Source organism: Crocodylus siamensis, chromosome 3 (genome assembly GCF_052110815.1).
Source record: "Crocodylus siamensis isolate JL-2025a chromosome 3, ASM5211081v1, whole genome shotgun sequence".
Taxonomy (NCBI): domain Eukaryota; kingdom Metazoa; phylum Chordata; order Crocodylia; family Crocodylidae; genus Crocodylus; species Crocodylus siamensis.
The window spans coordinates 183,487,522-183,500,356 of record NC_143397.1 but is presented as its reverse complement, the minus strand read 5'-3'; the positions used below and the strand labels follow the sequence as shown (position 1 = coordinate 183,500,356).

The following is a 12,835-nucleotide window of genomic DNA, read 5'->3' as shown; positions in this document are numbered from 1 at the left end:
GCTGGTCTTTGAGCCCTGCTACCCTGAGACCTGCATGATATCATGTGCATCCCACCACCGGGAGGGTAGAGGGTATGGCTTTGCGCAGTGACAGCAGGCACGTAGCATCGCACTTCTCCTGGGGCAGCTGCAACCAGGAGCAAAGTGCAGCACACAGCAGCAGCTGCCTTTGCTCTGTGCACAGATTAGGGACACATGGCCCCAGACTTCTTCTGGGGTGTGCACAGTGGCAGGAGCTCCCTCCCCTCCCCCTGTGCCTCTGAATGATCTACCCAGGCTGCACCTGTCGCACCATCAGGCCTGGCTCAGCTGGGGCCCCACTCACCCCAGTCCCTCCTCCTACCTGTACCCCACTTCCTCCCTCACCACTGGGGCATCGATCTGCCCCACCCCCGCCCACACACAGCAGTGAGGGAGGGAGTGGGGCTTAAGCTGGGGGACAGGCAGGCCCTGTACAACTGTGGTTGGGTGCGGGTTGGGGTGTGTGCAGTAGTGGGAGCTGCCCCCACCCCCGCTGCTCCCAACAAGGGTTCTTATTTTTTGCAATAAAATTAAAATACATTAATGTTTGACTTTTAGTATATGATTTTTTTTTTCTTGTTCAGATGGCAACCCTCCCAAAAAGAGTACTTCTGGGGGCAAGGGATTAGACTTCCGGTGGCAAAGGTCAGGGGTCAGGGACAGGATTTCCAGTCCCAAGATGATGACCAGGGGGTGGGCCACCTGTCAAAAGGTGGGACTACCCTTGGGGCCCTCAACAGTTTACCAAACTCATTAAGTGGCCCTCCAGCCAAAATAATTGCCCACCCCTATGCTACTGCCTCATTGGTTTGCAAGCTCTTGGCGGCAGTGACCTATTTCTCTAAGTACGCAAAGATAAAAATGCAGTAGTTTTGCAGTCATCTTTGTGCTTCTATCCAATTCATATTTTTTATTTTTTCAGGTTCATTTCCAGTCTCTTGGTTTCCAGAAATAAAAGGAAACTAATGTACAAAACTAACACGGATATTATTAAAATATTTTTTGAAAATTATGTAATATTCTATGGATTCAGAGTACTGCACAAACAACAACCAATTAGTTTTTCTAGTTATTACAGTAATTAGTTTTCAGAGTAAGTAGTTATAATTTAGTCTGCACAGGACATGAACAAAGAATTTTGCTTGTTATCACTATTACCTCATGCAATTATATAGTCACTTAAGCTGGAAAAATCTGCTGTATATTGCTTTTGATATTAAAAATGTGAATGCACCTGTAAATATTTTGCCCCTCTAAGCACTATATGATTGAAATCAATTAGGTGTAACTAATATGGATCACTGAAAGTGCCTGTTGTTTTCAGTTCACAAAATTTTCTTGCTTTAATTTTATTTACCTAATGAACTAATTAGTCATAGCTTGTACATGCACACATGTACCTTTTAGGTGGATTTCTGTATTTATAACCCCTGTTATTCCCACCTCTCACCTCCAGTTTCTTTCAGGTACCAGTCCTGGGAGTATTCCAACATGGGTGTGGCTATTTAGTGCTTTTGCCACCTTTTGTGCTTATACTTTAGGTAAAGTATGATGGAAAACTTACATATATGAAGCTTACATATAGTTTTAAATAATAATGCCTACGTTGATATTAAATCAAAATAGATTGTAAAGAAATTTTGGCCTGCTCGCAAAACATTGCTTTTCAGTTGTTTGATAATATACTGAAACTTAAAGACCATTGAAACCTAATTTAAAAAATACAATAGAATTTTTTAAACTTTTCTTAATAGTAGTGTAATCTTGGGTTTGCCTATACTGCTTCTGTGATGCTCTTGTAAATATAATGATTAAGATTATGGCTCATACACACATTAAAATAATCTAGAATTCTCCCAGGTTTGTTCTCATGGTAGTAAGACTGACCCGGAGTCAGGTGTACAGACATTGAAATGTTGAGGCCTTGACTAGTAAAGAGCTTGCAGTGTTGACACTGTGCAGCCAGAGGTGGGATGGAAGAGGGGGGTGGCAGAGCTGTGCACACATCTTAGCATGCTCCACAGGCTGCCTTAGTCTGCGTTGCAACATATCAGAGCAGTGCATAGGTAAGCTCTGATTGGCTAACCCAGATGGCTCATGGTCAGCCTGTGTTGTCATCATGTACAGACATGTGCTTTCCCAGGAGAAACTCTCCTGGAAGTGATTTAACCCTGGTTGTGCCCAGGTTATTTTTGTCCTGGAGCAGCCATTTTTATTTTGGGAGAAAAAGTCTGAACATCTGTACAATTGTGGTTTCTCCTGGGAGATCAGCGACTCTCCCAGGAGAAACTAAATTTCTCTTCAAGGCTTATTTTTTCTCTGGCATGGTAAGGCATTGGCATTATGATCACTTGAAGTTGATTTCTGATGGCTAAAGCCTTTCAAATCATAAGCAGACGTAGCTGTTTATTACATGATCCTCATTTCTTCTGCATCCTTAGTGAGTCTAATGAAGTGACTGATTTTTCATAATTAGGAATTCGATGCTGAGGTAGATTCCGAGGTACATGTGTGACCTCCAAACTGTATGAAACCCTGGAAATCTAACTGGAAATTTTGCTGCTCAGTCTTATAAAACAGAGTATGTTATTGGCCAGTTGGGCCTCTGACGACGAATCCTTAAAAGGATAAGGATGCAATGGTGGCAGTCAAAGCCATGATGAATTGATACATATGGAATTGTTTTACATCTGTAGTCTGAATCTTAATCTGAAATAATATTTAATCACAGAATAAACTCTGTGCAGCTAAAGATTTCCCATTGGAAGGCTATAAAGAACCCTATTTACTTATGATACACAATGCAAATCTTGTACATTTTTTAAAAATGATACTCATTTCCTTCAAACTCCTTGACTCTTTGCACTTGCTTTTGTAAGGACAGTGCTTATTTTTCACTTTGTTCCTTAGAATAAGACACGCAGGCTTTGCTTTTTAAATGTCATGTAAACTTTAAGACAAGTCAAGGTTTATTAAATCCAAAATCAAAATATAAGACTTAACTAGGGTAATGGAAATGTATACGCACACACACACACACACACACACACACAGATAATATAAATGTTTGTGGACTATATACATCTTCCATTAAATATATAAAATGATTGTGATATGTCCTTGCAAATTGACACTGAAACTACCATTTTTTTTATTTTGCTGAAAGATTTGGTAGATCCTTATGTAAGACTCACAAATGGTCTGTTAAGATCTGATTTTTGCTTATGCATTATGCCATTTCTCTATTTATTTTCTAGTCTTTTATTATTAGATGAAGTCTATGAAAGCATTGGAGACCTAAGTCCTATAGCCAAAACAGTCCTCCAGAGGAAAACAAATAAGGAAGTATGATCTGCACAATTTACTAGCCTAACTTGGCTATTCATGTGTGGCAAACATGACTAAATAATAATACACTAAGGGACCAATATTTTTATCCCTCTCCTTGAAAAAGTGTCTTTCATCCAAAATTACACAATTTGAATATAGGTTAGACAATTTTTAAAGTAGTTGGCTCAGTTGTGTTTATTCAAGTACTAGGAAGGCAAATATGTCTGTTGATTGTATTCTAGAAGCATATTTTAAAGAATAAATATTTTTCCTTGATATTGGCAACTTCAATTACTAGTTTGCACGCAGCACTGTCTTATGCATGAATCCCTAGATGATTTCATTTACAGTATTGAGAAAGGAATTTTGTTCAGGATGATGAAGACAGAACAGTTTAATGAGATTATTTATTTTTTGACAGTATGAAACCAATCTAGGAAACTTGTTTCTTGTCTCATATTAATGGAGTATACCTCCCAGCTTTTAACACCTCTTTGAGTACTGAAGTAGTAACAATACCAGTTAGATGTCTAAAACCTATGAAGTGTAAAATGAGGTCCCACAATTTTCTAGTCTAGACTGCTAAAGCATAAATGCAACAGTATGTATAATACTGCTCAGTAACGCATGGAAGTAAGTAATATGCAACCTACAGTTTCTGTGTCCTTTTAATTAGTTGTAAGTAGAGGTGGTGGAATTAAAATTATTGCTTGTATAATGCAATTAGGCTAAGACACTGTCACTAGTTAATTATTAAGATTAGCTACAGAATCTTTAAGTAACACTCAAGCAATATTAAAAAAATACTTATGTTATTTTCTAACTCATGATAATAGCCACTTATCTGTAAGCTTTTCTTCAGCTCATTCTTTTCTATGGCCCTGATCCTGCAAATACTTGTACATTTCCTAATTTCAAATATGTAAGTCCATTGGCTCTACCCACACCATTTTAGGAAGTAGACTAAGACAAGACCCTTGAGTCAGAGGTCAGAAAGGACATTACACAATAGTGGGTGAATTAGAAACCATGTCAGCTTCTCACCCAATGTAAATCTGTATAGTTCTACTGTAAACAGTAGATGGAGAGAGAATATCAGGGAAGCCTTTGGGAGACAGGATTCTCACAATGTAAGTGATCACCTTTAAGCTCTATACACTTTCTTCCATACATACAGTAGTTAAAAACCTGAGAAAAATGGTTGTTTTTGGTCATGCCTTTAATTTTTTTCTTTCTTTTCTTCCCCTTTCCAGACTCCATAGATGGGAAACATGCTCGAAGGACTCAGTGCAGCACCCCCTTGGGGGAGTTATTTGACCATGGGTTGGATAGCTGGGCTACTTCCATCTTCATCTTCAATTTTTTTTCACTTTGCTCACGTGGTAATGAGCAAACTGGTTTTCTCCTACATAAAATGTTTCTCTCATTAAGCATTGGCTTGCTGAACTTTATGGTTTCACACTGGGAAAAATATAACACAGGAGTTCTTTTTCTTCCTTGGGGATATGACATAAGCCAAGTGGTAAGTATTTAATAATTCTTGTTTTTAATACTGTTAGTGTTTTAACAGTGCTACAACAAAGAGAAAAATATTGCTCAGGGCAAATGTATTTGGCCAAGAATTTGAATAAGAAATAACATAAATCTAGAAGCACAGAAGAAATATTTGTTCAAGGAAGAGATATGCTTAATCAAATCATCAGTATTAAGAGTTTCATTGCCATATAGGAAAAAGAATGCCTACAGCAAATATAAAAGTCAGATGCCATAAATGAGGATGCCATTCAGTTATATTTGCTTTGTGACATTCACTAAAATTATGGCATTGCCTAAAATTGTAAATGTAGCAGTTACCTCACCAGCATAAGTCTTTAGTGCATTACATGAATTCGGACAAGTAACATTTATTAAAAAGCTATAATCTTTACTATAAAATCACCAGAACCCTCATTTCCTCTGTTCCATCAAATTTAACATCACATGAGGATGTAAATGACACTGTATTAGCACATACAATTCTACCAAGTGTTTTTACCCTTGAAAAAAACTCAAGGGTAAGTAGCTTTATAATGTCTGTCTTTGAGAAGTATTGCCAAATAGCATCTTCCACTTATTACTGTATCTACTCAAATCTAAGATGAGGTCTTTCCCCCATCAGTTAGCGTACCCCCCATGCTGACTGATGGGGGAAAGACCTCATCTCAGATTTGTGTACAAAGTGGAGTCGGGGGGGAAGGGCAAATGGCTGCTGCAGCTCTGACTGGTCATGAGCTCAGGTCGGGGCCAGGGTCAGACCCACAGCAGCCTCCTGCCCACTCTTCCACTGGCCCTCTGCAGTTTCTGCTCCCCCACTCCAGCTTTTCCCTGCTTACTGTTAGGCACAACTCAGCTCTGGCTGAGGCTGGACTGCCTCCTGGGTGCAGAGTACCTGGAAACTCTGTTTCCTGCCTGGCCAATCATTAGTGCCAACACTGCTGCATGGCTGGCAGGGGCTATGCTCCCATGTGCTGTGCTCCAGGAGAGAAGGAAGCCCAGAAGGAAGACAGTAAGGGGGATGAGGGGAAGGGGCAGAGACTGTGGGAAGTGGGAGAGGAGGGGCAAAGGCCATGGTGATCTGGGGTGGGAGAGTGCTGGTGAGGGGGGCAGGAAGGCTGCAAAGGCAAGAATTGGGGGGGGGGCAGAAGGCAAGGGGGTCATCTGATCCCACCAGGCACCTGAACCACCAGCCACTGCTTTCTGTGCCATAGCAGGGGGATGGGGGATGAATTCAAGACACCTCTCAAATAATTAAATTCTATACCTGGAAAAGTATAACAAATTAAAAATGTTTCCACATATAACATCTAATTATTGGTGTGTGGTGGGGGAGGTCATTTTAAATTTGAGTCAATATGGTAACCAACCTCTAAGTAGAACTCTTTCAGGAACCAGATCCTAGGTAACACCTTGATGGCCATAAAATCATCATCATAATTTAGGCCTGGAGTAGTTTAGAAACTTTCCAACAAAACATCATTTTTCCCCCCAAAATAAAATGTTTTACAGAAACTTATTTGTTTTAATGAGCTATCATAGAACTATAGGGAGTTCTGATAGAAACTTGCCTGTCTTCCTACCAACTCAGCTGGATTATATGTTTCCACAGTCTGTGCTGCCTGACCATCCAAACCGGCCAGTGTTGGGGACCCAGGGCTTCCAGGGTCCAGAACTCCTGGGAAGCCCCACTCCATGAACAGCTATGGGTCTGGGCTTCTGGTGCCCTAGGCTAGCTGGCTTCTTGTGTTGCCAAACTATTGAAGTCTGTGGAGCCAGGCATTTGGAAATGAGATGACCAGGTCAGTCAGTTAGCTTAGAAGTCTTGAAGCCTATGAAATGAGGTAGGACAGTTTGCATGGCAGGGCTGCTGTTAACTCATGAATCTTGGAAGTCTTAACAGTTGGTGACTGAAATTTAGATGATTTTTGCCAGTTCCATGCTGCTCATTACTAAACAGCAGCAAAGAACTTGGCAAAATTTGATTTCCTGACATCTGGAATTTCCAAGACTCAGCTAGCTCTGATTAAGGCTTTTCATCAAGGCTTATGCAGACAGATCAGACAGATATAGTTGGGTAAAGAATGCTTCAGCTATTATAGTTCAAAATATGAATATAAATACACAGAAAGCTGTTCATTATTCATAGATTTCATAGACATCAGGGTTGGAAGGGACCTCGGGAGATCATCGAGTCCAGCCCCCTGCCCAAAGGGCAGGAAGTCAGCTGGGGTCATAGGATCCCAGCAAGATAAGCATCCAGTTTACTCTTGAAGGTGTTCAATGTAGGTGGTTGAACCACCTCCGCTGGCAGACTGTTCCAGACCTTGGGGGCTTGGACAGTAAAGAAATTCTTCCTTATGTCCAGCCTGAAACGGTCTTGCAGGAGTTTATGACCATTCGACCTAGTCATCCCTTGGGGCACTCTGGTGAACAAACGTTCCCCCAGATCCTGGTGGTCACCCTTGATAAACTTATAGGTGGCCATCAGATCACCCCTGAGCCTACGCTTTTCCAGGCTAAAGAGTCCCATGTCTCTCAGCCTATCATCATAAGATCTGTTTTTCTGACCTCTGATCATGCGCGTGGCTCTCCTCTGGACTCTCAAGCTTCTCCACATCCTTTTTGAATTGTGGAGCCCAAAACTGGACGCAGTACTCCAGCTGCGGCCTCACCAAGGCCGAGTACAAGGGGAGAATGACGTCCCGGGATTTGCTCGAGAAGCATCTATGGATGCAAGCCAGCGTTTTGGTTGCTTTACTAGCCGCAGCATCGCATTGCAGGCTCATGTTCATCTTGTGGTCAATGATGCCCACCAAGTCTCTTTCTTCTGTAGTGCTATCCAGTGTAGCACTGCCGAGCCTATAAGGATGCTGCAGGTTTTTCCTCCCAAGGTGGAGAACCTTGCATTTATCAGTGTTAAACACCATGAGGTTCTCGTCCGCCCATTTGCTGAGCTTGTCCAGGTCAGCCTGGATCACCCGCCTATCTTCTGGCATGGATGCTTTGCCCCAAAGTTTGGTGTCATCGGCGAACTTGGCCAGTCCACTCCTGACTCCAATGTCCACATCATTAATGAAGATGTTGAACAGTATGGGTCCAAGGACAGAGCCTTGAGGGACCCCACTGGTCACAGGGCACCACGATGAGTGACTGCCATCGATTACAACCCTCTGGGTCCGACCACGGAGCCAGTTTCCCAGCCAGCAGATCATGGTGGAGCCAAGGCCACAACTGGGCAGTTTGGCCAAGAGGTGATCATGGGATACCAGATCAAAAGCTTTTTTGAAGTCAAGATATATGACATCAATCTCTTCTCCCTGGTCCAGGTGATAGGTCACCTGGTCGTAGAAGGAAATGAGATTGGTCAAACAAAACCTACCTGCAACAAACCCATGCTGGCTATCCCTTAGGATGTTAGCTTGGGCCAGTCCATGAATGATGGCCTCCTTAATAAACTTTTCTAAGATCTTCCCCAGGATAGAAGTCAGGCTAATGGGCCTGTAGTTAGCCGGATCCACTCTCCTCCCTTTCTTGAAGATCAGCACCACATTGGCCTTCTTCCAGTCTTCGGGCACTACACCAGAGCACCAGGAGTTTTCAAAGATCCATGCCAGGGGCTGGGCTATGATGCTCACCAGCTCCTTGAGTACCCTGGGGTGCAGATTGTCAGGGCCGGCTGACTTGAAGGTATCCAGCTTCTCAAGGTGTTCTTTCACGAGGTCAGCATTGATGGAGGGTAGGGGATCCCCATCACCCGGATCTCCCTGTCCCATAGCAGGCATGGGCGTCCCATGGGACTGATGAAAGACTGACGCAAAGTACCTATTTAATAGATTGGCTTTTTCCTGGGCGTCAGTTGCCCCATTTGGTTTAGCAGGGGTCCAACGTTGCCCTCGCTTTTCCTCCGGCTCCCCACATATCTGAAAAAGGACGTTTTGTTGTCCTTGATGTTTGAAGCTAGTTGGAGTTCAGTTGCAGCCTTGGCTTTCCTGGTTTGCTCCGTGCAGGACCGAACCAGTGCAGAATAATCCTCCTTGGAGGTGAATCCCTTCCTCCATCCTTTGTAGGCTTTCCTTTTTAGCCGTAGGAGGTCTGCTAGGTCCCTGGAGAGCCAGGGGGGCTGCTGTGCCTTCTTGCTGCCTTTCCTCTGTGTTGGAATAGATTTAGCTTGTGCATTGAGGATCGCTTCCTTGAGAAGCAACCACTCTTCCTGAACTCCCATCTCTCTGGGGTCATGGTCCCTAAGGGCCTGACTGACAAGCCTCTTGAGCTTGTCAAAGTCGGCTTTTCTGAAGTCAGGGACTTCTGTGTTGCTGACTGACTTGCCAGCTTTACGGTGGATGGTGAAGGTGATCAGCTCGTGGTCGCTGTCACCCAGCTTCCCATTGATCACTAGGTCACTGATTAGGTCGTCCCCCGTAGCCAGTACCAGGTCGAGCAGCACTTTGCCTCTCATTGGCCCATAGACTTCTTGAGTCTTATTGATGACTTATTGATCCAATGTAAAAAAAAATAATACCTGATCAAGAGGATCCATTAGGAACAAAATATAAATGTTAAAAGCATAGGAGTAGGAATTAGCTGATCTAGCGACAACTACTTTCCCTGCTCTTAGTACCTCAGTTTCCCCATTAGTAAAATAAAAATGGTAATACTTCCCTACCTCACGGGTTTAATTCAGCAGTCTGTAAAGAGCTTTAATAAACTCAGATCCAAGATGCGAGCAGAGACAAGAATACAGTATTCTTGTTTCTATTTGCCCCTCATGCTAGGGGCACATAAATGAGTTGATTTATAACAAGTCAGGTTGCCTCAATTTCAAAAAGTTGCAAACGTGACACATCAACACTGAATTACTTCCAGAAGAGTTGGAACCAAATTTCCCAGATTTTCAAATGCTTACCTTTTACTGCAGAGCCTGTCATCTCTCAGGCTTTCAAATGACCCATCTGCTTGTTTGTATACAACTGTGCAAGTACAACTGTATTTGTCAAGCTTCACCTCTCTGTCCATGGCTCCATAGCTGGAGTTAATTCACCTCTGTTTTAATTTTTATTCATTTTCTTTAGGCCACCCTTTACATGTTACAGGTATCACACAATTAACTGGTTAATCGTGCAGTCATTTTAAGACCAGGTACATGTGCAAAGTAGCTATTATGCCATAAAAAGCTCCCACTGGCTATAAAGTTAGACCGTGAAAATATGTACTAACTTTATACGTGACTGTTATTGAGCTTTCATTTGCACATGTAGCCAGCTCTCCCCTGTGGCTTGGAGCCCCTTCAGTTGATGGGGCTGGGAGACTCTCAGCCCCAGAAGATACCAACTCTGCCCCAAACCCTCAGGGCTGAGGGATTGTGGCTGCTATGATCTCTCAGGCTTGGGGAGTGTATAAAACCCCTAGGCCCGGGGGTTTGTGGCTCCCATGATCCCCCAGCCCTAGGGATCATGCATTATATACCATTGTACCTTTACTTGACAGTGCCTTAGTAACTTCCATGTCCAGATGAAAATCATATAGATCTAAATTTCTGTTAATGTTATTTAGAGTGAAGGTGGGTTGAGGTGGGTGGCATTAAGGCAAAGGCCATATATTAAGTATATTAGGTATAGTATACCTGGTACACCAGAAAGTGGTGCATAGTATTGTGCATTGGTTGAAGCTGAAGGATGTGGAGGTTTGAACTAGTTCAAGTAGTTCACTATGCCAGTAATTCAGTGCAGTACATGGCTGAGTTGGCCAGCGGTATGTCAAGCTGTCTTGATTTGATAAAGTTGCAGACTTCATGACCAGGGATCTGGGTTTTCTATTTGCCACAAAAAACACGGTAAAACCCAGATTTCCTCCTTTAAAAGAGAAAAATATGGGAAACTGTGGGTTTCCCCTTGCAGCCTGGCAGAGTTCGAGCCTGCAGGGAGATGGGGGGAGTGGGAGGAGGGCAGTCAGATAGGGGGTGCCGTGCACATACACATGCACATGGACGCCAGGCAGCCTGGAGAGCAGTTCGCTGCAGGTAAGTCTGGTAGGGGGAGGGAGATTGCAAGCCCTGCAAGCCCTGCACTGCCGTGGCAAGATGGCCTCTGCCTGCCCAGAGGAGTGGCAGCCAAGAGTTGTGCTCTTTGCTGCTACTGGGCAGGCAGGAGGCACCTTGCCACAGCAGTGCAGGGTTGGCACTGAGCTTCCCTGACCCACTCTGCCTTGACATGGGGGAGTGGGTGGGGAATGAAGGGTACCTGCAGGACACAGGGGGCTGTGGGTGGGGAGTGAGGGGCACCAGCAGGGCTGTGACTTGGGAATCAGGGGCAATTGCCTGGGCAGGGCTTCAGCATATCAGGGCTGCTTAGTGCCACAAAGCAGGGGAGGGGGACAGCCACATCTGGATTTGTGTCCTGGGGAGCAGAGGGGGCATGACTTATGATTTTCCATGATAAAAAAACCAAAATCAAATGCCAAAATTGATAGGTATTTACAATTTATTTTATTATGGTGATTGAGTCACTGATAAGCTTCCAAATTGCTTTAAAATTGTAAATAAAAAAAAAAAAATCATGTTAAACTAATACATACATGCATATCTATAACACACACATATATAGTGGTATTTCATTTTAATCAAAATGCAGATTGTGGTGGGGGCGTTAATCAGAGAATTCACAATTTTTTAATCAGAGAAAACTGATTCTGATAAGTAGCTAGATAATTAAATAAAAACATTTAGTACTGAGAGAGAGACTCTACCTTAATGGTATTTATTTGCCCAGTAAAGACAGAGTTCTATTATATTTACTCCTCTGCAGATTCAAAAAGGCAGCTACAGCAAGAGAAGAGTATGGTGGTACCAAACATAATTTTGGCACAAAATAATTCAAATAGCCATTGACATGGGAAACCCCTTGAAGAGAGATGGAGAGAAGGCTAAAAATACAAGTACCTTTTATGGAAAACATACAAACATATATAAAATTGAAGTGTGTTCATTGGAAATTTCAAACATTATACACACACACACACACATATTATACACACACATATATCACCTTGCAAAATATACACACACACACATATATTACATTATATACACACATATAATTGTACTTGTGCAGCTCTGTACAAACAAGTATGTGGAATTTTAATATATAAAATTATTATATATTAAACTGGGACTGTGGCTTGGGAGTGAGAGGCCATGCTGAGGAAATGGGGCCATAAATGGGGGTCATACTGAGGAAAAGTTTGGGAAGCATTGCATTATATCATGTGATGGAACCGAAGGCAAAAGGTGGTCCCTAATGGCCTTATAGGGTTAAAACTTTATGGGGTTTATGGCCTAATAGGTTAAAACCAGCACCTTGAATTGAATAATATATAAATACCTTCCTTTCCTTTCCACACAGGAGTACTGCCCAGATATTATGTATTCTCTACTGTTTATTATCTTGACATACACATACAAAACTAACAAGGGTGCCAAGTAATCTGAAGTTTTACGAATGTAGACGTTATCTTTCCTATTGGAATTTATTCAAATAGATGGAAGCTTTTTGTTGATATTATATGCCAGATTATCAACATATAAATGGATTTAGAATCCTTGAAATTTCACTTTTTGCAAGGTGATGAGGGTACCTATTTTTTAATTTATTTTTTCAAACCAACTTTTGAAACCTATTTTTTCATTTGAACTATCACACATTTGAATTCCTCCTTAGAAGTACCATGGCAGCCAGTTTTCAACATTTTGTATGTGGAGAAGGAAATCGAAATAAGGAGCAGATCCTTATTTAGATTTCTGCTCCAGAAATGGTATAGGGTTTATAGCAAACCCCCTTGCCCCAAACTAAACTTTAACCCTACCAAAGTTAAAGAGGGTTATGCAGTTGATTTAGATGAGCCTGGGATCTTAGCTTTAATTTATTAAAAACATGCTGCTCCAGAAATGTGAAGA

At 42.3% G+C, this 12,835-nt stretch overlaps 1 protein-coding gene across 2 annotated transcripts in view; it reads left to right on the top strand.

The window, feature by feature from the left end:
• Positions 1–12,835, top strand: part of LOC149869207 (ethanolaminephosphotransferase 1-like) — an 85,779-nt gene that overhangs the window by 35,628 nt on the left and 37,316 nt on the right. Inside the window, exons 4-5 of one of the 2 annotated variants that reach the window (XM_090039930.1) lie at positions 1,488–1,562; positions 4,605–4,873. In XM_090039930.1, coding sequence (XP_089896056.1) covers positions 1,488–1,562; positions 4,605–4,873 — 344 coding nt within the window. The remainder of the gene's footprint in view (positions 1–1,487; positions 1,563–4,604; positions 4,874–12,835) is intronic. The other variant, XM_090039931.1, reaches the window with a different exon arrangement.